This window comes from Rhineura floridana, chromosome 19, assembly GCF_030035675.1.
Source record: "Rhineura floridana isolate rRhiFlo1 chromosome 19, rRhiFlo1.hap2, whole genome shotgun sequence".
Classification (NCBI taxonomy): Eukaryota; Metazoa; Chordata; class Lepidosauria; order Squamata; family Rhineuridae; genus Rhineura; species Rhineura floridana.
The window spans coordinates 4,689,531-4,712,138 of NC_084498.1; the positions used below are offsets into that span (position 1 = coordinate 4,689,531).

At 47.3% G+C, this 22,608-nt stretch overlaps 1 protein-coding gene across 4 annotated transcripts in view; it reads left to right on the forward strand.

Annotated features, from left to right (window-relative positions):
- Window positions 1-237: 237 nt before the first annotated feature.
- Window positions 238-22,608, forward strand: part of TMEM116 (transmembrane protein 116) — a 72,649-nt gene continuing 50,278 nt past the window's right edge. For 3 of the 4 annotated variants that reach the window (XM_061602707.1, XM_061602704.1, XM_061602706.1), the window contains exons 1-4: window positions 238-337; window positions 3,739-3,785; window positions 5,096-5,159; window positions 9,469-9,612. In XM_061602707.1, the coding sequence (XP_061458691.1) occupies window positions 272-337; window positions 3,739-3,785; window positions 5,096-5,159; window positions 9,469-9,612 (321 nt within the window). In that variant the 5' untranslated portion in view covers window positions 238-271. Of the gene's footprint in view, window positions 338-3,326; window positions 3,483-3,738; window positions 3,786-5,095; window positions 5,160-9,468; window positions 9,613-22,608 lie in introns of those variants that run through there. The other variant, XM_061602705.1, reaches the window with a different exon arrangement.

A 22,608-nucleotide genomic window follows, 5' to 3' on the forward strand; every position in this document is an offset into this window, starting at 1 on the left:
ATCCTTTCCCGGACCTTCTTCTTCTTGCAAAAAACAAGCCAGGAACTTCTTTCTTTTTTCCTCGTTCTTTCTTCCTCGTCTCTCCATCCCCCCTTTTCTTTTTTCCTGGGGGGGGGGCTGCGGCTCAGTCCTGGGCAACCGGCTCGCTGCTGCGCCCCTTGGCCCCCGCGGCTGGTGACTGGGGCGGGCCCTGGGAAGGCGGAGCCCTGGCCGGCCGCTCCTGCCCTTGCTCTGGCTCCCGCGGCAGCAGCTGCTGCTCCGGCTTGCCAGCATGGCCTTCTTCACGCCGGGCGCTGCCTCCGGGGGGCTGCTGACCCCAGCCGTGGACTGGCCCCAGGTGAGCGAGCGAGGGTGTGTCGGGGATGCCGGCCTCTCTCCAGGCGGGAGGAAAGGGCTTCTGCTCCCTTCCTTTCTCCTTCCTATCCCATCATCGTTTCCCCCGCTTTCCCCGCCCCCCCCCAGAGTCTGCTTCTCTCAATTTGTGGAGTCCCTTTCCCCATCTCTCTCTTTGCAATCCTTTCCCGATCGTCCTTCAGGGACAACTCCCTCCCCCCTTCGTGAGTTGTATGATGAATTTTACCCCTGAGAAAAGCTCTCCATGCCTTTCCCAGTAGATAAGGCCGCCCTGCTCCTTGAGACCCTTACGCCGCTCCCTACAGCAGCATCAAGTTTCTAGCCCCTCCTGTTGAAAAGGCCAGCTGCTTTGGCACCTACTTAGGTGTGGCCCTAGACAATGTGTAGATGAATGCACGCACACATGCACGGACAGGAGCGCTCTTTGTATGCAGGCCCTGTTTGTGGGCTTCCCATGGGCAGATGGTGAGAACAGAGTGCTGGACAAGATCCTGCAACCGGGCTGTCCTTATGTCCTTGTGAATGCGGTGCATAAAAACATGCATCATACTAGGACCCATTGGGGCCATCCAGTGGAGCTGAAAGGTGGGGAGATTCAGGTCAGGGAAAAGTAGGTACTTCTTCACTTCTGCACTTCCTTGAACTATGGCATTCACTCCCACAAGACAGAGGTAGTCACGGCTCCCAACTTGGAAGGCTTGACAAAGGGATTAGACAAATTCAGGGTAAGGCCACGATTGTCTGGCTACTGCTCTTGATGGCTGTGTGCTTCATGCCCCGGAATACCACTTGCGTGTAATATGCAGGTGTATTCAGGGTTACAAAAGTGTGCCTGGTTTAGAGAAAGCGAGCAGAGCAAAGCTTTTGTCCTACTTTTAAAATGCTAGAACTTGCATGGGTTGGGGTGGAGTGTGTCGTAGTCTGGGCAGTCCATTCAGAACCCTGATCAGGGGGTTGGACTTGGTGACCTTATAGGCCCCTTCCAACTCTATAATTCTGATTCCGACTAGAGGAAATTGGTTAGCTAAGCCTAAAATCACTCCCTTCTGGTAGTTTTCCCCTTGGAAATTTGCATTTTGCGGGATGCATCAGGACGATCCAATTAACTTTGCAGGGAGGACTCTGCAAGCATTCGGAATGTAAGTGAGCGCACAAGTGCTGGTGACAGTTTTGAAGGGATTCCTTTGAGCCCTTAAATGTTTTCAAAGGTAAGATATACACACACAATAGTTGGAATGATTCCAACTGTGCTTTAGGGAACCGAATATGGATTTGAGTTAAATCTTCAAGCAGATGCAAAAAGCCGCCTGGGAAATACTTTTTGATGGGCAGTCTTATAAAGAACAGCTTCATCACACAATACATAATCACGGAGCTTCACTTGCTTAAGATGCCGAGGTGGCCATTGCCTCAGATGTCTTTCAAAGTGGATTATCCAAATTCATGAAGAGCAAGGCCATGAGTGGCTATTAGCTCAGTGGAGCCTCTCTGTTTATTTTATTTATTTATTATTTTATTTATATCCCGCCCTTCCTCCCAGCAGGAGCCCAGGGCGGCAAACAGAAACATTAAAAACACTTTAAAACATCATAAAAAGACCTTAAAATACATTAAAACAAAACATCAAAAACATTTTAAAAAAACCTTTAAAAACATCTTTTTAAAAAAGGGTTAAAGACATATTAAAAGACATATTAAAAGCAATTCTAACACAGACACAGACTGTTGAGAACATCAGAAGAGCCTGGCGGCTGGCTCTGACCCAAGGCCCATCTAATCCAGCATCCCGTACTCACAGGGGCCAACCAGATGCCCCAATGGGACACAGGGCTTGAAAGGAACATCACTTTCCCATTTGTGATGTCTGCATCTGAGATTCAGAGGCACATTGCTGCCAGTCCTAGAGTAGGACATAGCCATCCTAGTTAGTAGCTGCTGATAGCATTATCCTCTGCCCCAAATTTGTCTAAACTCCTTTTAAAGCCATCCAAGTTAGTGGGTCTCAGGGTGGACTTAGACCCCTTATTTTATGGGGAGCCAGATCCCAGCAGGGTCCTTATGTCTCCAGCATCGCATGAGCCAATCAGCATGAAAGGGGATTGTGTTAGCCACTGGGAAGAGTCTTCTAACATGTTTCCTTCTCCTTTCCTGGTGATTGGAGCCAGTCAGAGTGAACAGAGTTGAGCCAGCCACTAAGACTCTTCTAAATAGCCAACACACTCCCCTTTCATGCTTATTGGCTCCTAGGGACATCTCTTGTTGTGGGAGAAGGCACTAGCAAGCATCTTATTCTCAACCCACCAGCAGCAAAAAGAAAAGAAAAGTGTGTGTGTGTGGCTGTGCCTATCATGAAGGGATCCTGCACTTCTGAATTTGACACTACGTTACAGGGCATTACTACATCTTGTGAGAGCAAATCCCATAGTTGTAACTGTGTGCTGTGTGAAGAAGCCCTTCGGTTGTCAGCTCTTCACTGAGACAGCAGTGTCGGTGGGGGTGCAGGTAGGGCTGGAGATTCCTTGGTAATTGCCAGGCCGTAAGTCCTCAGCCGGCAGCTTGGCTATAAATCTGCCAGGCTAACAAGGAGGAAGCAAGATAAGGGCAGAGGCCGTTCAAAGCTTACGTGCCAAGCCAGAAATCCAGAAGAGACGTCAGTGAAGGTCCGGGTCTAGTTTGCTGAGAGATCAGTCCAAGTCAAGGTTCAGGGGATAGGAAGACACAGAGTGGTCACGCCTGACGTTGTAGTCAGCAACAAGTTGAAGCCAAGGTTTGACTTTTAAGGAGCAGGTTTGTCAGCAGGTGTGAGCCCTCAGCGTTTTGGCCTTAAGTGGACAGGCCTGCCCCTCTTCTGCCTGACCTTCTGTTGTCTACGTTCTGCAGATGAGGGGGGAGTATCCTGTTCACTGTCTGCGTCTAGCTGATGGGCTTCAGCTGTGTCTGGGGTGCTCTGCAGCTGAGGGGGAGAAGGAGCTGGGTTCTTAGGAGTTTCCTCCATTTCTCCTTCTGGGTCTGCTGTTTCTGGGTCTGCTGCTGTTACTCCAGAGTCATCCTCGTCTGATGAGTCCTCTGACGGGGCCATGACATCGGTCCTGAATCTTCCAGCATGCAGCTTCACTGGATGACCTCTGGTTCTTGCATTTCCGGGGGGGGGTTATCTCTTTTCATTTTCCCCATACCAGCCTTTCCCAAGCTTTTGGTCCGCAATTGCAGCTGGACTACAGTTCCCATCATTCCTGACCATTGGCCCCCAGGGCTGGGGCTGATGGGAGTTGTAGTCCAACTAGTCTCACCTGGAGGGCCCCCCGGTTGTTGAAGGGTGGCCTTGAGGTATATGCAGGACTGCGTCTCAGGTTGCTCTCTCTCTCTCTCTCTCCCCACTTCCAGTTTTTTGCTGTTATCCACTGGATTCAAGCGTCCATGGCTATTTTGAGGTACTGCAAAGATTCTTCTTTCCAACCACGTAAACCAGTGCTGAGGGAGAGCCCCTGGCAAAGACCTTTCTCCTTGCTTGTGTTCTCAAGTGCCACTGCAGGCAGTTTCTCGTTTCAGGGGTTGTCAACATTCCCATGGATGGCTCTGATGTCAGTGCGGCAGTGAATCCGCTCCGGGTTTTAGGTCAAACTTTCAACCTAAAACCCGGAGCGGATTCACTGCCGCACTGTCAAAGCCACCGGCTCCCACTGCTCCAAATCCCCTTCAGGATTTGTCCTCTTCTGTTTTACTGCTCTTTATGGGTTTTTGTTGTTGTGGGTCACCTCGAGTGTGTGAGAGGTGAAAGAGAAATGTTTTCAGTAAATGAGAATGTCATCAGCCAGGAGGTTTGACAAACGCAAACCTTCTTTCTGCCATTATCAACCATAATATAAAGAATCCCTTTAGGTTCGTGCAAAGACCTGTACGCATGCACGCTTATCTTTGCACAGTTGTGCAAGCCGTTTAACAAATTCCTTCCCCCAGCACCAAAGTAAAAAATAAAATTGGATACATTGGAAGCAGTTTGTCCAGCAAAGCTCCTTCCAGAAATAAGGGAGCCTAGTTCCCCCTGCACATGTCTCCCTTAGGATCACGGCTGGTGTTATATGGCTGTAGCCAGACATGTGTTTGTGTTGGAGTAAGGCAAAGTGGGTGCATTATGCTCTATGTAAATGAGCAAAAACCTCACTACCAGTTTCTGATATGCTTAAGGTCATTTATTCTTTCTTTTTTAAGACATCAAGGGTGTGTTAAGATTGCCAGCTGACCAAGAAATACAGCTCATGAGCTCCTGTGCCATTAAAAGCAGTTTGATCTGCAGACATTGGCTGATGCGGCTTTTTCATAGGACAGAGGTAAAGCATTTTCTATTGCCTGCTTCTGTCCTCAGATCAAGCTGCAGCTAAAGGTACAAAAGGAGGCGTCTTAAAAAAAATTATTGGCAACCCTTGTGTGTGTATGGCGGTCATGCTACTGTTTCTGCATTAATTGGCTGGGACAGTGGAAGCTGGGATCAGAGATGGTCAGGGGTGGGGGTGTTGCAAAAGCTCAACTCCAGTGTTCAACTTTTTTTTTTCTGGTGGTGCTCCTCAGCCTTTTTAACAGCTGAAAAGGAAGCAGATAGCTTTTTCCATCATGCAGGTACAATGATGCAGAAACCTTCGCCTGCAGAATTTCTGCTGGCCACCCAGCTGTTCAAGGCATAGAGGCCCCACCAGAAGCACAGCTGGCAGCCCTCTGCTCAACCAAGCAACTCTTTGTTTCCTAGTGTAATAGGGTCCAGCTCGATGGTTGGCTATGCGATGTTCCAGAACACAGCCAGATCCCCCGAGGTACGGGAATTTATTTTATTGCTTCCTTGCTTCCTCTCTCTCTGCTAAATTGCAGTTTATGAAACTCTCTCAGATGGGAGGGGCATCCGCCACTATGAAGAATGTTTAAAATTTCTAAGCAAATATTTCACTCTAGAGGTTACTGGCTGAATCATCAGTCTTGTTCAGCTGCCGATCACTTCCTTTCAGATCAAGCATTTTGCAATGCTCCCAGTGCTTACCTGTTAAAAGCTGTGCAAGAGCAGAGCTGCAAGATCAAAGCAGAGCCCCTTGCAAGAGGTCAGCTCCTCTGCTGGCTAATAAACAAAACGTAACGAACCTCTTCTACAAGCTAAGTTGGGTAATTGTGTGTTAGGGTTTTTTGGGGTTTTTTGCTAGACTGTTCCAGTATTTTCTAGGACAGCTGTTAATTAAATCCAGAAGCCCCATCCTCTAACTGCCCAATTTTAATCAAATCATGCCCCCATAGTCTTTGAAGAACAATAGTTAAGGAGCTATCACAAACGGTAAGGGATTCAGTGCCCTCTCCAAGTTGGGCACTTCTATTTTCTGGAAGTTGTCCCTGGTAAACCACTGTCCCTATTTTGGGAATGCTGTGTTAAAATTGTACTGATATGATCCCTCTAAGAGGATGTGAGTGTATGTATGTCTTGTGTCTAATGCGCACACACACGTGTGGCTGCTATGGTCTGCCATTTTGCAGACCTGTGTGGCTTTCTTTCAATTCTTCACCATAAAAAACATAGTTATGGGATCTTAGAGGTCATCAAGCCCACCCCCTGTTCAACACAGGATTTGCAATGCAGGATGCAATTGCCGCATTCTTGACTAATGGCCACCCAGCCTCTGCTTTAAGCACCTCCAGCAGAGGTGCTTATTGTAACAGATTGTAGGACCAAGGGTGTCTACAGTGGGATGTTCTTCCCCCCAAATTGTAAATTTAAAGGTGGGTGGAGTGCGTTGCCAATGGCCTGTAGTAAAAATTTATTGACTTTGCCACCACCCCCTGCAAAATTTCTGTGGACTCTCTTGTGTAGGACAGTTCTGATTTCCCAATCTACCTTTGACTTCAAAGGCAAACCATTGCTTAGCCTTTAAAGCAGCACAGGACAGGATACTGTTGATGAGTGCAGCATGCCTGTAGCAATGTGTGATAGGGATTGTGTGTGTGTGTGTGTGTGTGTGTGTGCTGCTGTTTTCATCCATGAAATAGACTACAAGTCTGTTAAGCTTTGCAGATAGTTTAATTTATATCCCTCCCTTCCTCCCAGTAGGAGCCCAGGGCGGCAAACAAAAACACTAAAAGCACTCTAAAACATCTTAAAAAACAGAGTTTAAAGTATATTAAAACAACACCTCTTTAAAAACATATTTAAAACATATTTTAAAAAAATAATCCCATCCGAGATTTGCAGGTGGTACTCCAGAGAAATATCTTCCGATATATATATATATATGTTGGTCTTTACAGTACCACAGGGATATTTTTCTCCCCTTGTTTTAAATAGGACTGCCCCTCCCCCACTCATCCTGAGTGGCATGAAAAGTAGAAATTCAACTGGCAAAGCTTTTCCTTGCATGTCAATGTGGTATGGGAAGAGCTTCTGCTGTTGAATTTCTGTCTGCCACTGCTAAAGATGTGGCAGGAGTGCAGGGGGAACTGTTAACTTTATTGCCAAACTTTCTCAGAATCACAGCAGAAGAAACAGGATAAATTTATCAATTATTTACCTTTGAGGGATGACGTTGTGTGGGGTGCACAGCTTTCCCCAATCTGGTACCCTTCAGATGTTTGGGGCTGATGGCAGTTGAAGCACAAAGCATCTGGAGCGCACCAGGTTGGCAAATATAGATAGATGGACAGATAGTTTTTCAGATTTCACCTACGTACACATCTGCGTCACAGTGCTACAATCAACACCAACAATTGGAGCTAATGACAAAATGTGGTTCTCAACGTTAGGGTATGAATGGAGACAAATGGCGTCCTCTCCCACTGTCGGTGTTATCACTGGTTCCTGCATTTGTGAATGGTAACTGTGCATATCTCACGTACAGTTAAGCTTTGAATGGTCACAGGCGGTACCTCCCACATTTCATTACCACTTAACCTCTGTTTACAAATTAAATGTCTGCCAACTGAGAATACACTCCCTGCATCTGATGAAGTGGACTTTGCTCCAGAAAAAAGTTGTGCCATAATACATTTGTTCTTCTTCAAGCTGCTTCAAGACTCTTTGCTGCTGCTGCAAGAGTCTGATTCATATCCTCTTAAAAAGGTTTTCCCCTCCCATTGCTTCTGCTAAAGAGTTATATTATTTTTTATGTATTTACGAGGGGACTCTCCCCCCCATTGAGCAACCTGCCAGTCAGTCATGAGATGGCATAATGATGTCATCTGATTGGCAGGTGGGTTGCCCTGCCCACCTGTCAAAGTTAGTGTGCATTAGTGTGTCTTAAGAACCAGCTCAGTGGGACAGGCCTTAAAGCTTCAGCAAGGTCTGAAGGTCAATAATACCAGCGCTTTATCTCAAATCCACACAACCGTTCCTACTGTTAGGCAGAGTGAGGCAACTGCCTGAGGCAGGAGATGTTGGGAGGAAGCAGCAACCAGCATCAGGTCCCGGCTAGGGGAGTCCTCATCAGAGGAATACCAGGAGGCTCCGGCCTTGGACCCAGCCCTGGCTCAGGTGCCGTATGAGGGTGAGGGGCCGGGGTCCTGTGACAAGGTCCAGGACGGGCTGTCCGCACTCAGGGCAAGTTCGCCCTCTGATATCGAGGCTGAACAGCCCCCAAGCCCAAAGGAGAGGCGTCTCCTCCGACGCCATGTGGAGACCCGCCCATCCAGAGGAGTGCCCGACCACAGTCCCAGCCTCCTCAGGAGTAAAGGGCTCCTCGGGGGTAAAGGTCTGGCTGCAGGTGATCCATGGGAGTCAGCTGAGGTTTGGGGTGTGGGTCAGCAGCTCCAGCATAAAAAGCTCTAGCAAATGCTATATTAGGCTCCATTAACAGAAGTATAGTTTCCAAATTGCGTGAAGTACTAGTTCCCCTCTATTCAGCACTGGTTAGGCCTCATCTTGAATACTGCGTCCAGTTCTGGTCTCCGCACTTCAAGAAGGATGCAGACAAACTGAAACAGGTTCAGAGGAGGGCAACAAGGATGATCAGGGGACTGGAAACAAAGCCCTGTGAGGAGCGACTGAAAGAATTGGGCATGTTTAGCCTTGAGAAGGGAAGACTGAGGAGAGATATGATAGCACTCTTCAAGTACATGAAAGGTTGTCACACAGAGGAGGGCCGGGATCTCTTCTCGATCGTCCCAGAGTGCAGGAGACAGAATAATGGGCTCAAGTTGCAGGAAGCCAGATTTCGACTGGACATCAGGAAAAACTTCCTAACTGTTAGAGCCATACGACAATGGAACCAATTACCTAGAGAGGTAGTGGGCTCTCCGAGACTGGAGGCATTCAAGAGGCAGCTGGACAGCCATCTGTCGGGAATGCTTTGATTTGGATTCCTGCATTGCGCAGGGGGTTGGACTTGATGGCCTTATAGGCCCCTTCGATCTCTACTATTCTACGATTCTATGAAAACCCCAGTGCCGGGCTAGAAGGGCTACTGGAACAGCATCTGCACTGCAGCTCTGTACCTGCCTTGTCTACCTGTGGGCCCCAGCCTGGTCTCTTGCCTTCCCCCTTACCTGCATTGCTGACAGGCTGCTTGGCTTTTGACCCCCAGACTGCTCTGACCCTGACCCCCTTGGCTTTGAGGCACTCTGACTTTGGACTGACCCTGGTTCCTACCCTTGGGCTGACCTCACTTGTGTTCTGCTGGGGGGTCTCTTGCCCTCTTCAGGAGCCCTCCCCTATCCCCCTTTGTTGCCGCCTAGCCTGTCCTGGCCCGCCTCGTCTGGCCTGCTACCTCAGAGCCCTTCTGGCGAAGGACGCTATCCCGCCCGCAGCGCTGAAGCGAGATTCAGCTGCCATAGCCGGTCCGCTTGGCACCTGAACGTGGTATGGGGAGACGAGGGCCTGTCTTTCCCTCGCTGCCTCTGGCAGCATGTCTTGGGACAGCCCTGGAACCCCAGAAATGAATCAGTAGCCGGCGTAGCAGGAAGAGGGCCAAAGATGACCAGGGCCTGGACCTAAAGCCAGCACTATGAACTGGGCCCAGAAACAAGCTGGGCGCCTTTGAAGTGGATGTGCTGTTGGGGCAATGATCTAATCTGGGGAAACGGGCTCTTGTCAGCAGTTGACCCCAGCTGAAGGTGCTAGACAATGCCATAGTTGCTCACTTTGCTTCTCCTCAGGGCCGGCCTTTGTTCTACCTGAACCTCTCGAATCTCTTTTTGGGCCTGAGCTGGCTGGTCGGGGCTCTCCTGTTCAGCAGAGAGGCTGCTAAGCCCAAGAACCAGGAGGCGGCCTCTTGCTACAACCTGCAAACCACCGGACAGGTAAAGTGGTGCTTGCACTTGGGCTTATCATGGTGATGGAGGGTGGTTTTGTCTGCGATTCTAGCAACAAGCCAGCTAGGGAGCCAGTGTGATGTAGACAGTGTGTTGAACTAGGACCTGGGTTCAAGTCCCCACTCGGCTGTAAAGCTCACTGGGCCAGTCACTGTCTCTCAGCCTAACCTACCTCACAGTGTTGTTGTGAAGATAAAACGGGGAGGGATAAAACCTTGTACATCACATTAAGCTCTCTGGAGGAAAGGTGGAATATAAATGTGATAATAAGTAAAGTTGGGCGGGGGGGAAGTGTCCATAGCTTGACTGGAGCAATAGAGGCACTTGCCTTGGGGTCCACTGGACTGGAGAGGTGCGCAGATTGGGTGTCAAAGATTGAAAATCAGCTGCTTGAATTAGGAGCTGGGGTGGTGGTCTTGACTGTGTGATTTTTGTGGTTTGGATGACCTGCTGTGTTTTCTTGAAAGATGCCTTATGGAAGCCTTCTACTAAAACTAAATGGGGTCACGGCGGACAGTGCCCCCCCCCTCAGTTCTGGAACCTTCTGGGAGAAAGGGCAGGATATACATTTAATACAAATATATAAGCCAGAAGGCAGGACTTCTGGGATAATGTCTGGTGGCCAGAAGGAATGTTGTTCATCTAAGTTGGGAGCGGGCATCCTGCGGCTGTCCAGCTGTTGCTGGACTCCAACTCCCGTCATCCACGACCATTGGCCCTGCTGGCTGGGGCTCATATGCCAAAGCCTCTGGAGGGCACCAGGTTGGCAGAAGCTGATTAAAGGTGCCCCATGAGTCTTTGCACTTTTTTGAAGGAATAGTAATCAAACCATGATTCCCTCGGCTGCTCCACTTTGCTGCTTGAAAGTGGAGGAGGCAGCGCCCTAGGTTAACGGAGCGGGGGGTGTCCGGTAAGAAAGCACAAGTGTAACTCTGTCACTATGGTGTGCGAGACAAACCTCCTCCTTCCTGCCTTCCACCATCCCCCCTTGAGGTGAGTGACACCTGAGGGTTATATAAGGATACCAGAGGGGGCATCTAAGGCAAAAGTCAGTAAGAATAAAAAACTCATAGCATGCCTTTCTTTGAATAGATTAGCAGTTAGTGTGTGTTTGTGTTTGAAGGGCAGGGGATGGCTGTGGGTTTCAAGCCTTACCCTCCCCCACCTCCTCTGTCACTCATGAGAAGCAGCTCAGGCTGTCATTAATCATGGGAAAGCACTCTGTGCATGTTCAATGGCACCACTATTGTTATGCCCCTTCTGTCCGGAGGACTGATGCTGAAAAGGAAGCCCTGTGGTGAAACTAGCTCAGGTTGCCAGCTTTTCCTCCTGGTCCTTTCTGCCAGGGCTGCTAAGCTTTCAACGCCACGGTGGCCACAAGGCTTAAGTGTGAGATTCATTCTAGGATGCCCAGCATTATCTAGTGCTGGTGTGGTGGAAAAAGAGACCACACTCCTACTCAGGGAGTTGGGATGACAATGCAGGCCTACCTTCCAGAGCTGTTTTACAAATCACAAAATAATGTATCGGAACCGCTTCCAGCACTTAAAAAGGCACAATATAAATGGAGTCCTCCAAGGTCTTGTTGTGTGGAGATGGAGCAGCAGAGGAGCGTGTGGTGAGGGTCTGACCCTGTGCCATGGCCTTGTCAGCACCCAGACCCTCCTGCTCTCCTCCAGATATGCCACCACCTCCTGTTACCACTGCCACCTGTGGCATCTGTACCACAGTTTGGCTCCGCATCCTGTAACGGGTAGACGTTTATCAGTGAAGCTTTTCTCCACCCTGCATCTCTATACTGGGAAAACCTTTACCTGCTGAATTTCTGCATGGCGCACAGATATTTATTATTACATTTATATACCTCCCAAAGGAGCCTAGGGCAGACAACAACCTGTGTGGTCTACCCACTCACCCCCTTTAAAAAAAATAGAATTCACATGGCCCACTGATCTTTTAAAAAATTTACAAAGCAAAAATGCACCCTTAACCTTCCCTAGGATATCTGAAATCTACACACTCTTGCTTAAGAACATTAGAAGTGTCTTTGCAGGATCAGTGCAAAATCCAACAGGTGGAGCAGATGGCTGATAAAGGCAGGGCTTTCTCAAGTGTGGCTCCAATGTCATGGAAAACGCTCCATAGAGAGGCCAGCCTGACCTTGTCACTGTTGACCTTTTGCTGTTTGGTAAGGATATGGCTGACATCCCAAGAGGCTTTTGTGGTCTTAATTCTGTTCTGATTGTGCTGGGTTGTTTGTGCTGCTGCTGATATATTTTTCCTGGTTTTTGTTTCAGGGGTTTTTATTATTGTGGTCTTGTTAGTGTTCCAAGCAGACTATCTCTGCCTATTCTTGTGTTTTTAGCACCTGTCATGTTTTCCTGTTTTAAAAAAACCCACATGATTTGAAAGCATACCAACAACCCAGAGGCATGAGATAATCCACCAGAAATTGACCCAAGGTCAAATGGTCCACAGTCTACCTTTCCCCGAAGGCAGAGATGGCTCCAGAATCTGGGCTTCCTCAGATGATCTTAACAAAAGAGAGCCTGCTGGTTCTGAAGACGACTTTCATGGCACGCACACACCTGTCCTGGGCCTCAGCGATTTCTGCTTGTTTGCCCTGGGCTCCTTTAGAGAGGCTGGATGTGTCTTGGCTGGTTGTCCAGCTGCCATGCTCTGTCACAAGACCTGTGGTTCGGCAACGATGTGGGGTGACCCTGAGAGGGCAGGAAAGGCTTCAAGGAGCTGACTGGGTTTCTAAGTAGGATGCATGAGACGAGTTGCCTCTTTGATGAAAACATACTTGTTGAGTCCAGAAACTCACACTGGATGGATCAAAGCAACTGTATTTATACGGCATTCTGGTGTATGTGTGACAAGCGTGTGATGGAAGCTGCCTTAACTAGGTCAAGATATTAGTCTGCCTACTTCAGGATTCTCTGCTCTCTGGCAGCAGCAATCCAGGCACCAAGAGGCTTTTCATATCACCTGCTCCCTTTAACTGGAGGTGCCAGAGATTGAACTCAGGATCTTGGGGAGGCCAAGCGTTATGCAAATCCAGCCTAGCTGGTCTGATGTTTGCTGGAATGAGTAGTTTCTTGGCACTCAGTGGAGCACATTAATAAGCATGCCCTCTGACACTGAGCTACAGCCACTCCTATCTTATAATGTTTTATGCTGCCATTCTACTTTTTAATTATACAGCCACAAGAGTGGCTGTATACTATAGCCAGCGTGGACTTTTCACATTCCGTAATGTTAAATTGAAAATACCCCCCATGCCATTCTGAGGCTTCCCATAAGCTCATTTCAAAATAAAACCGTACCAAACTTACAGCCCTGAACTCAGAAACGCTTGCTTAACAACCCTCTCCATTTTCATGGCGATACACAAAACAGTCTGAGAGAGTATAGAGTTCAAAGTCTAAAAAGAGAGAAACTCCAGAGCCCTTTTGGACTTTTTTCTCTGAGAGTTCTCATCATCTGTTGAAATTCATTAAAAATCAGCCATGTTCACAGAGTACCTGTAATCCTAATACTGACCTTGCCCCATACTCTGACCTTCATCTTCTGAAGTTTAAAAGTTAAAAAAAATGCCTGGCTTATTTTTAATTAATTTAAGAAATTTTGGCTTGAAGCCAATGGTAAGGGCAGGCATGCTCAGTAAAAACCAACTGTCAGTGTTCTAAAAGTGTCACAACTGCTGGGCTTGGCTAATAAGAGGGCCACACCCACACCAGACTTGATTTCACTTGAGACAGTCATGGCTTCCCTCAAAGAATCCTGAGAAGTGTAGTTTGTGAAGGGGGCTGAGAGGAGACTCCTATTCCCCTGAGAGAATGGTTAACAGTCAGCCACTCTGATTGAACGTCTGTGAGAGGAACAGGGCGTCTCCTAGCAACTCTCAGCACCCTTCACTAACTACACTTCCCAGGATTCTTTGAGAGAAGCCATGATTGGCTTTGAGCCAGGGCTTTGAGAGAAGCCATGATAAATTGTTTTAAATTGTTTTTAAAAGATATGTTTTTAAATTTGTATATTTGTTTTTAATGTTTTTAGTTATTGTAAACCGCCCAGAGAACTTCGGCTATGAGGCGGTATATAAATACAATAAATAAATAAATAATGATTGTCCAAAGTGTAATAGAGGCCTGGTGTGGATGTGGCCAGGGACAGCTTTGTTTTAAATTTGGGTGGGAGGTAGGGTTGCCAGGTTCAGGGCCTGAGACTGATCCTGTATCTTTAGGAGAAGAGAAAGTCAGCCAAGTGCAGGCGTTCTTGCAACACTGTAATGGGAAAAACCACAAGGTGGAATTCTCCCTTCCCCCTGCACAACTTTGAAAGATACAGAAAACCTCTTTGTTGCCAGGCCCAGCCTCCAAGAGGTCTTCTGTATCTTTAAAAGTTGTGCAGGGAGAATTCCACCTTGTGGTTTTTCCCATTACAGTGTTGCAGAACGCCTGCACTTGGCTGACTTTTTCTTCTTCTAAAGATACAGGATCAGTCTCAGGCCCTGAACCTGGCAACCCTAGTGGGAGGCTACATGTGCGTTCTGTAGAATAAAAAGGTGGGGGAAACGCTGAAAAGCAGTGATACTGTTCACAATGTTTTCCCTTTGGAAAGAAAAGGGGCTTCCCTTCTGCCCAGTGCCCACCCACTCAATCTCCTCCCCTCCCCCCTCCCTGCCCCTCCCCCAGGTCAGTGTTGGACTATGACCTGGGAGACCAGGGTTCAAATCTCCACACAGCCATGAAGCTCACTGGGTGACCTTGGGCCAGTCACTGCCTCTCAGCCTCAGAGGAAGGCAATGGTGAAACCACCTCTGAATACCGTTTTCCATTGAAACCCTATTCAAAGGGTCGCCATAAGTCTGGTCGACTTTAAGGCAGTCCATTTCCATTTTCAAACATGATTGCACAGAAATAAATCCCATTGAACTCAAAAAGTATGCAAATGACCACACTTACCCACCCTTCTCCTTCCCCCTATCCCCTCCCTCTTGCCCCTTCCCTCCCCCTTCCTTTGCCCCTCCCCCTCCCCTTCCAATCCCCTCCTTCCCCTTCCCCCTCCTCCCCCTTCCCATCCTCCTCCCCATGGTCAGTTTTACCTATCTTAATCATGATTGCACGGAAGTAAATACCATTGAACTCTATAGGCATGCAAATGATCAAACCTGCCCTCCCCCTTCATTTGCGCCCGTCGAATATGCTCCTTCCCCTTCCCCCTTCCCTCTCCCCCTCCCCCATGGTCAGTTTTACCTATCCTAATCATGATTGCATAGGAGTAAATCCGATTGAATTCAATAGTCATGCAAATGATCAGACCTGCCTTTCCTCTCCTTCCCCTTTCCTCTCCCTTCCTCCTCCCCTCCCCTCTTCCTTCTTCTCCCCTGCCCACTTCAGCCCTCCAGCCCTCCCCCCCCGGTCAGTTTTACCTATCCTAAGTATGATTGCATGGGAGTAAATCCCACTGAACTCAATAAACATGCAAATGATCACATCGGTCCTTCTCCCCTCCCCCTCCTGCCTGCTCCCACCCCAGTCCTACCCTCTGCCTTTCCACCCCTCCCTCCTCCTCCTCCTCCCTTCCCCATCCCCTGTGGTCAGTTTCACCTATCCTAAGCATGATTTATTTATTTATTTATTTATTTAATTTAATTTATATACCGCCCTAAGCCCGAAGGCTCTCTGGGTGGTGTACAAAAAGATAAAAACAAGCACAGTGTATGAATACAATAAATACAATAAATCAAGAAACAAAACAAACAATAAAAGAACCAAACAACGTCCAAAATACAAAATAATGGTGAAAATGCTGTTAAAACACACTTTAAAATGCCTGGGAGTATAAAAAGGTTTTCACCTGGCGCCGAAAAGATAGTAGCGTCGGCGCCAGGCGCACCTCATCAGGGAGGCTGTTCCACAGTTTGGGGGCCACCACGGAAAAGGCCCTGGTTCTAGTCACTACCCTCCGAGCTTCTCGATGGGATGGCACTCGGAGGAGGGCCTTAGATGTTGAGCGCAGTGTACGGGTAGGTTCATATTGGGAGAGGCGTTCAACCAGGTATTGCGGTCCCATGCCATGTAGGGCTTTATAGGTCAAAACCAGTACTTTGAATCTAGCCCAGAAACAAATAGGAAGCCAGTGCAGACGGGCCAGAACAGGTGTTATATGAGCGGACCTTCTGGTCCGCGTCAGCAATCTGGCCGCTGCATTCTGGACTAGCTGTAGTTTCCGAACAGTCTTCAAGGGCAGCCCAATGTAGAGCACATTGCAGTAGTCCAGTCTAGAAGTTACCAGAGCATGAACAACTGAGGCGAGGTCATCACTGTCCAGATAGGGACGTAGCTGGGCTACCAAGCGAAGATGGTAAAAAGCATTCCGTGCCACCGAGGCCACCTGGGCCTCAAGTGACAAGGAAGGATCGAAAAGAACTCCCAAGCTACGAACCTGTTCCTTCAAGGGGAGTGTAACCCCATCAGGAACAGGCTGAACATCCTCCATCTGGGCAGAGAAGGCACTCACCAACAGCGTCTCAGTCTTGTCTGGATTGAGCTTCAGTCTGTTAGCTCCCATCCAGTCCATTATCGCGGCCAGGCAACGGTTTAGCACGTTAACAGCCTCACCTGAAGAGGATGAAAAGGAGAAATAGAGCTGCATGTCATCAGCGTACTGATGGCAACGTACCCCAAAACTCCTGATGACCGCACCCAGCGGCTTCATGTAGATGTTAACAAGCATGGGGGACAGTACCGATCCCTGCGGGACTCCACAATGGAGAGTCCAGGGTATTGAGCAATGTTCCCCAAGCACTACCTTCTGGTGGCGACCCACCAAGTAGGAGCGGAGCCACTGCCAAGCAGTACCCCCAACTCCCAACTCCGTGAGTCTTCCCAGAAGGATACCATGGTCGATGGTATCAAAAACAGCTGAGAGATCAAGGAGAATCAACAGAGTCACACTCCCCCTGTCCCTCTCCTGACAAAGGTCATCATACAGGGCGACCAAAGCTGTTTCGGTGCCAAAACCGGGCCTAAAACCGGATTGAAATGGATCAAGATAATCAGTGTCATCCAAGAGCCCCTGGAGCTGGCCGGCAACCACCCGTTCCAGCACCTTGCCCAAGAACGGAACATTCGCCACAGGTCTATAGTTGTTCAGGTTATCTGGGTCCAAAGAGGGTTTCTTCAGGAGCGGTCTCACTACCGCCTCTTTTAGGCAGTCAGGGACCACTCCCTCTCTCAGAGAGGCGTTTATTATCTCCTTGGCCCAGCCAGCGGTTCCAGTCCTGCCAGCTTTCACCAGCCAAGAGGGGCAAGGGTCCAGCACAGATGTGGTCGCCCGCACCAGTCCAAGGATCTTGTCAACATCCTCAAGCTGTACAGACTGAAACTCATCCAATAAACAAGGACAAGACCGTGTTCTGGATGCTTCATTAGATCCCACTGCCATAATATTGGAGTCTAAGTCCCGGCGAATGCATGCGATCTTATCCTGGAAGTGCCTCGCGAACTCATCACAGCGGGCTACAGATGAATCTATGATATCCCGAGGGCCAGAATGTAAAAGCCCTCGTACAATTTTAAAGAGCTCCGCCGGGCGGGAGAGAGATGCCTTAATTGTGGCAGCAAAATATCTCTTTTTTGCTGCCCTCACCGCTACTATATACCGCTTAGAAGAGGCACTCACCAAGGCATAATTGCATTCGTCAGGGGAGTAAATCCCACTGAACTCAATAAGCATGCAAATGATCAATCCATTCTCAGCAAACTTGCACAGGATCCCATTTCTTGCCTCCCGGATTAAAAAGCAGGGAAATTCACTAATAGGCAAAAAACCTTGCGGTTTAAGGAAGTACCTATAGCCCACAGATCTTTCTATCAAACTTTAAAAAGCAGGGAAATTGGGCAGCTATAGTGAATGCACCAGGGGAGCAGGACACCTGACCTCCTCTCTGAGATATTGTACTGCCCTACAAATTTGTCAAAATGCAAACACAATTTGGGTTGGTCTTTCACAGTCCAATCCACTTCCTGTGTAGTTTGGAAGAATAAAGTAGTTTAAACATAGCAGGCTGAAAACATGCATTCTCTTTTTTTCCAACAGCTAGAGTCATTGCTGAAGTAGCAACATACTGTAATCAGTCTGATTTTACATCAAACTGCAGTTTCAGATTCAACTGTTAATGCACCCAAAATAGAAATAGAACATAACCTCCAGTTTGAAACACAAAAGGCTGTCTTCATCATCATATGACACTGACCAATAAAAAGGCTTTGAAATTAATAAAAATAAATTTGACACAGGTTTCTAGGATGTATAATGAGGGAAATAAAATTTTCTAGTTTAGATTCTCTGTAGAAACATTAGTAACACAGGAAAGAAGCAAAGTAAGAAGAACACCAACAAACATACAAAAATATAATTCTCCATCTTTGGAGATGGCAGGTGTTGCCACCACTCACCGTATGCTCAGAGGCACATGTTACCAAATTCTTCCAAGCTACACAGGAAGTGGATTGGACTGTGAAAGACCAACCCAAATTGTGTTTGCATTTTGACAACTTTGTAGGGCAGTCCAATATCTCAGAGAGGAGGTCAGGTCTCCTGCTCCCCTGGTGCATTCACTATAGCTGCCTAATTTCCCTGCTTTTTAAAGTTTGATAGAAAGATCTGTGGGCTATAGGTACTTTCTTAAACCGCAAGGTTTTTTGCCTATTAGTGAATATATATATATATATACATGAAGCCCCTCTGAGCATTCCATCCTCAAAGCTCTATAACTGCCACCTTCGTAACAGCATTTGTATGTTGGCAGCTGATGAAGGCGGAAACGTTTTGCTAATACAATAAAAATATCTGTTTGGTTAATCACAATCAAATATATATCTATATACTCCCAGACAGAGCCCAGGGCGGCAATGAAAAACAGTCTAAAACATCTTAAAAACAAGACTTCAAAACATATAAAAACAATATACAAACAAATTAATAAATATACAAACAAACCCAAAAGGCAACTAAACAATATATATATTATACATTTACCAATAAATAATTACAAAAACTAAACAAGAAAAATATCTTGCATATCTTATTGGTGCTGTTTTTTCTGTTTTCTTTGGGTTGTGTTGAGTTTGTTATATTTTGTTTGTCACTCTGGCTGATCAATCAGTTCAATAACAAAACAGCCTTCTGTTCTGGCAGCCCTTCCCCACAAATCCTTGGGGTGTAGAGACTGCTCTGTGGACCCTCAGTGAAGGGAGAAATGCACTCTGCACCAGCTCAGAGGTCCTTCCATATTTATCCCTCCCTTTTGCTCCCAAGTATCAGTCCAGCACAGAAACCAGATTTGGGACCTGGCTCCCAAAAAGGTAAGGGGTCTAAGACACCTCCCCCCCAAGACACCCCTGTGCAGAATTTTCTACAGGAAAAACCTTAGGAATTGAGGCAAGGGAGTGCTCAAGGCTGCACATCGTTCCTGTGCTGTATAGATGTTTGTTATGCCTGTAATTCCAGAGATCAAATTGCCTGTGATCATAGCTGGGAAGCAATGGCTGGTGCAAAACGCAACAGCCTGCTTCCACTGGGGGGGTGAGGTTACTGAGAGCATGCCATATCAATATTCAGGAGCTGGAATTTGCTTCCCTAGGCCAGAGGTAGCCAACATGGTGCCCTCCAGTGTAGCTGGACTCCAAATGCCATCAGCCCCAGACAGCATGGCCAAGGGTCAGGGATGATGGGACCTGGAGCCCAACCTCTGGAGAGCACTATGTTGGCTTCTCCTACCCTCTCTCTGCCTGAGGACCACGTTCCTACACGGACAAGGCCAGAGGCAAAAAGTGGGCAGAGGGGCAGAGGTAACTCTGACCTTTGTACACTTGGCTACATTCTGGCCACACAAACGCCAGAGGTTTCTACAGACCTACACACACACGCGCCAAGAGGCATCATCACAGTTCAACAACACATTCCACTGAAGTAGGGATGGAAAGATCTGTCTGTTTCGGTCCTCTCAGTTTCTCATTTTTCCAATGTTAAATTCAGTTCTCTACATTTCTGCAGATACCTGTGAAATTTTTTTTGAAAAAAATCCTCATGAAAATTCTCCGTTTTAGTGTGAACTTCTCCAAATAAACACATTTTTGTAGGCAGTTTTAACAAAGACACATTTTTGCAAGCCATTTCTCATCACATCATGCCTTTTTGCCTGTCATTTTTACTCATATATTCATGTTTGTGCACACTTTCCCCTAATATATGCATTTTTGTAAATGTTGTTTAGTTGGCGAACTGCATCTCAAAATTCCAATAAATGCGAATTTTGAAGGATGGCTGTGTTTCGGTTCTCATGTTGTTTCAGAAATTGAGAATTTGATAAATTCTGCTCCAAATGTGAACTGAATCGAAATTCTGACCCGTCCATACACTCAAGCAAAAGCACTCAAAGGGCACATGGACCAGGGTTGTGAGAGTCATTTTTAAAAATATGGCCTGTACTGAATATTCTCCAGTTTTGATTTTTAGGATCATAATAGTGATTTTATGTGAATATTACTCTTCTTCTTTCTTCATGTTGTGATGATGCCATGATGGTAGGCAGCCAATTCAGTTAGGATGCAGGATGACATCGCCAGGGCAATTGAATATGGGTGCCATGTCAACAAACGACAGACATTTGTGCAAGAAGTGCTGAAAGATTGTCCCAAAGGAACATAAGAACATAAGAACATAAGAAGAGCCTGCTGGATCAGGCCAGTGGCCCATCTAGTCCAGCATCCTGTTCTCACAGTGGCCAACCAGGTGCCTGGGGGAAGCCCGCAAGCAGGACCCGAGTGCAAGAACACTTGAAGTGTTTGAAGTGTTCAAACACCTGAAGAAGTGTTTTGGGCCCTGGTGAAAAAGTGTGCAAACAGAATGAGATGAGCTCCATCCAGCTCAGCTGCACAAATAAAACAGAGATAAATAAGAGAGTGGACAGCCAGACTCCCAGGGGATGCCTCGGAGCATTTGAGACTAAGCTAGGATGGACCTGATCTGTTCCTTGAATGGGAAACCACTGAGGGCTACCCTGGAAAAGCAGGTTATAACAGCAGCTCTATTCTTTTATTTCTTTTAAAAAAAACAGCAATGGGCTACTGGGCTACATTGTTTTAAAAAAAACAATGGGTTTTCCCTAACCCTGCCCTAGTATGATTGTCAGTCGTGCCAGGAAATTGGATCATCCTGTTTTTGTGATTTCATTTTTTCCATTTGAGCAAAGCCTGTCTTGGAACACATCTGGTCTTTATGACACCCCCCATTCCCTAGCTTGGTCTTGACTTTAACAGAGCATTTGTGTCGTTCTAAAGCTGTTTACACTTTCTAAAGGAAGTTGGAGCATCTTGACCATATACAAAGATTGCCTGCTGGCAATGCAGGAGGGGAGTTTGCCTTAGCATCAAACCACATTGCTGGGCTCTGCATACAGAGGGGCCCCTGCCCATCTTTGAGGTGCCCTCAATAGCAAGACGTGAGGTCCTTTGTAATCTGCCCACACATACACACATGCACAATCCTCCTTTGAAAGGCGTGTGTGATGTGCGTCTCAAATAGAGAGGCATTTGGTAGGCTCCAGAGGGGAACAGGAAAACTAGATGCCTTTGGTCTGATCTTCCTAGGTTTGTAACCTGACCAAAGGTGACAATTTTGAACTGTTTTAATTTATTTTAAATTGTTGTGTCCCAGCTGGATGGTGATGCTGATAATAATAATAATAAATGATTTGCTTACAAATTAAAGGTAGGAGACAGATTTGTGTCCCCAAGTTAGCTACAGTGCCTGTTGTACAGGCATTCCTAGGCCCCAAATATCTTAAAAGCCTCCCCTTCCCTACAGACCTTCTTGGGTGTTAAGATCAGGAGAGGGAGCTGTCTTGGTAAGAACATAAGAAAAGCCTGCTGGATCAGGCCAGTGGCCCATCTAGTCCAGCATCCTGTTCTCACAGTGGCCAACCAGGTGCCTGGGGGAAGCCCGCAAGCAGGACCCGAGTGCAAGAACACTCTCCCCTCCTGAGGCTTCCGGCAACTGGTTTTCAGAAGCATGCTGCCTCTGACTAGGGTGGCAGAGCACAGCCATCATGGCTAGTAGCCATTGATAGCCCTGTCCTCCATGAATTTGTCTAATCTTCTTTTAAAGCCATCCAAGCTGGTGGCCATTACTGCATCTTGTGGGAGCAAATTCCATAGTTTAGCTGTGCGCTGAGTAAAGAAGTACTTCCTTTTGTCTGTCCTGAATCTTCCAACATTCAGCTTCTTTGAATGTCCACGAGTTCTAGTATTATGAGAGAGGGAGAAGAACTTTTCTCTATCCACTTTCTCAATGCCATGCATAATTTTATACACTTCTATCATGTCTCCTCTGACCCGCCTTTTCTCTAAACTAAAAAGCCCCAAATGCTGCAACCTTTCCTTGTAAGGGAGTCGCTCCATCCCCTTGATCATTCTGGTAGCTCCTCTGCCCTCAGAAGTCTGGTGGGTTGGCAACCTGGGACAGGGCATTCTCTGTGGCAGCCCCTAAACTGTGGAACTCCCTCCCCACAGAGATGCTTCTAGCACTTTCATTATGAAGTTTCTGTCACAGGCTGAAGAGGCACCTCTTTTCCCTGGCCATTGATTCCTGAGAGAGAAATTTTTTAGGGTTAGGCTTACCAGGTGTCCAGGTTTTGGCCAGATACTCTGGCTTTTGGGGGTCCTCTCCAGGTGAGTCACCTTAATCTCTGGACTCTCAGGTTTAATTTCTTTTTTAAAAATTAAGTTTTTAGGCGGTCTGGTTCACAAGACATACACCAAAACATCAGCCAGCCACCCGCTGCAACTTCCGTGAAATGATATCTTAGTTGGCTGCTCTAATCCCGCCCTTTCAGGATTGTAGCCGATAAGTGAAGTCAGGGCTGTGATTTGTTGACCTACAGGCAGTGCCTAGACCTCATTGCAATTCCAG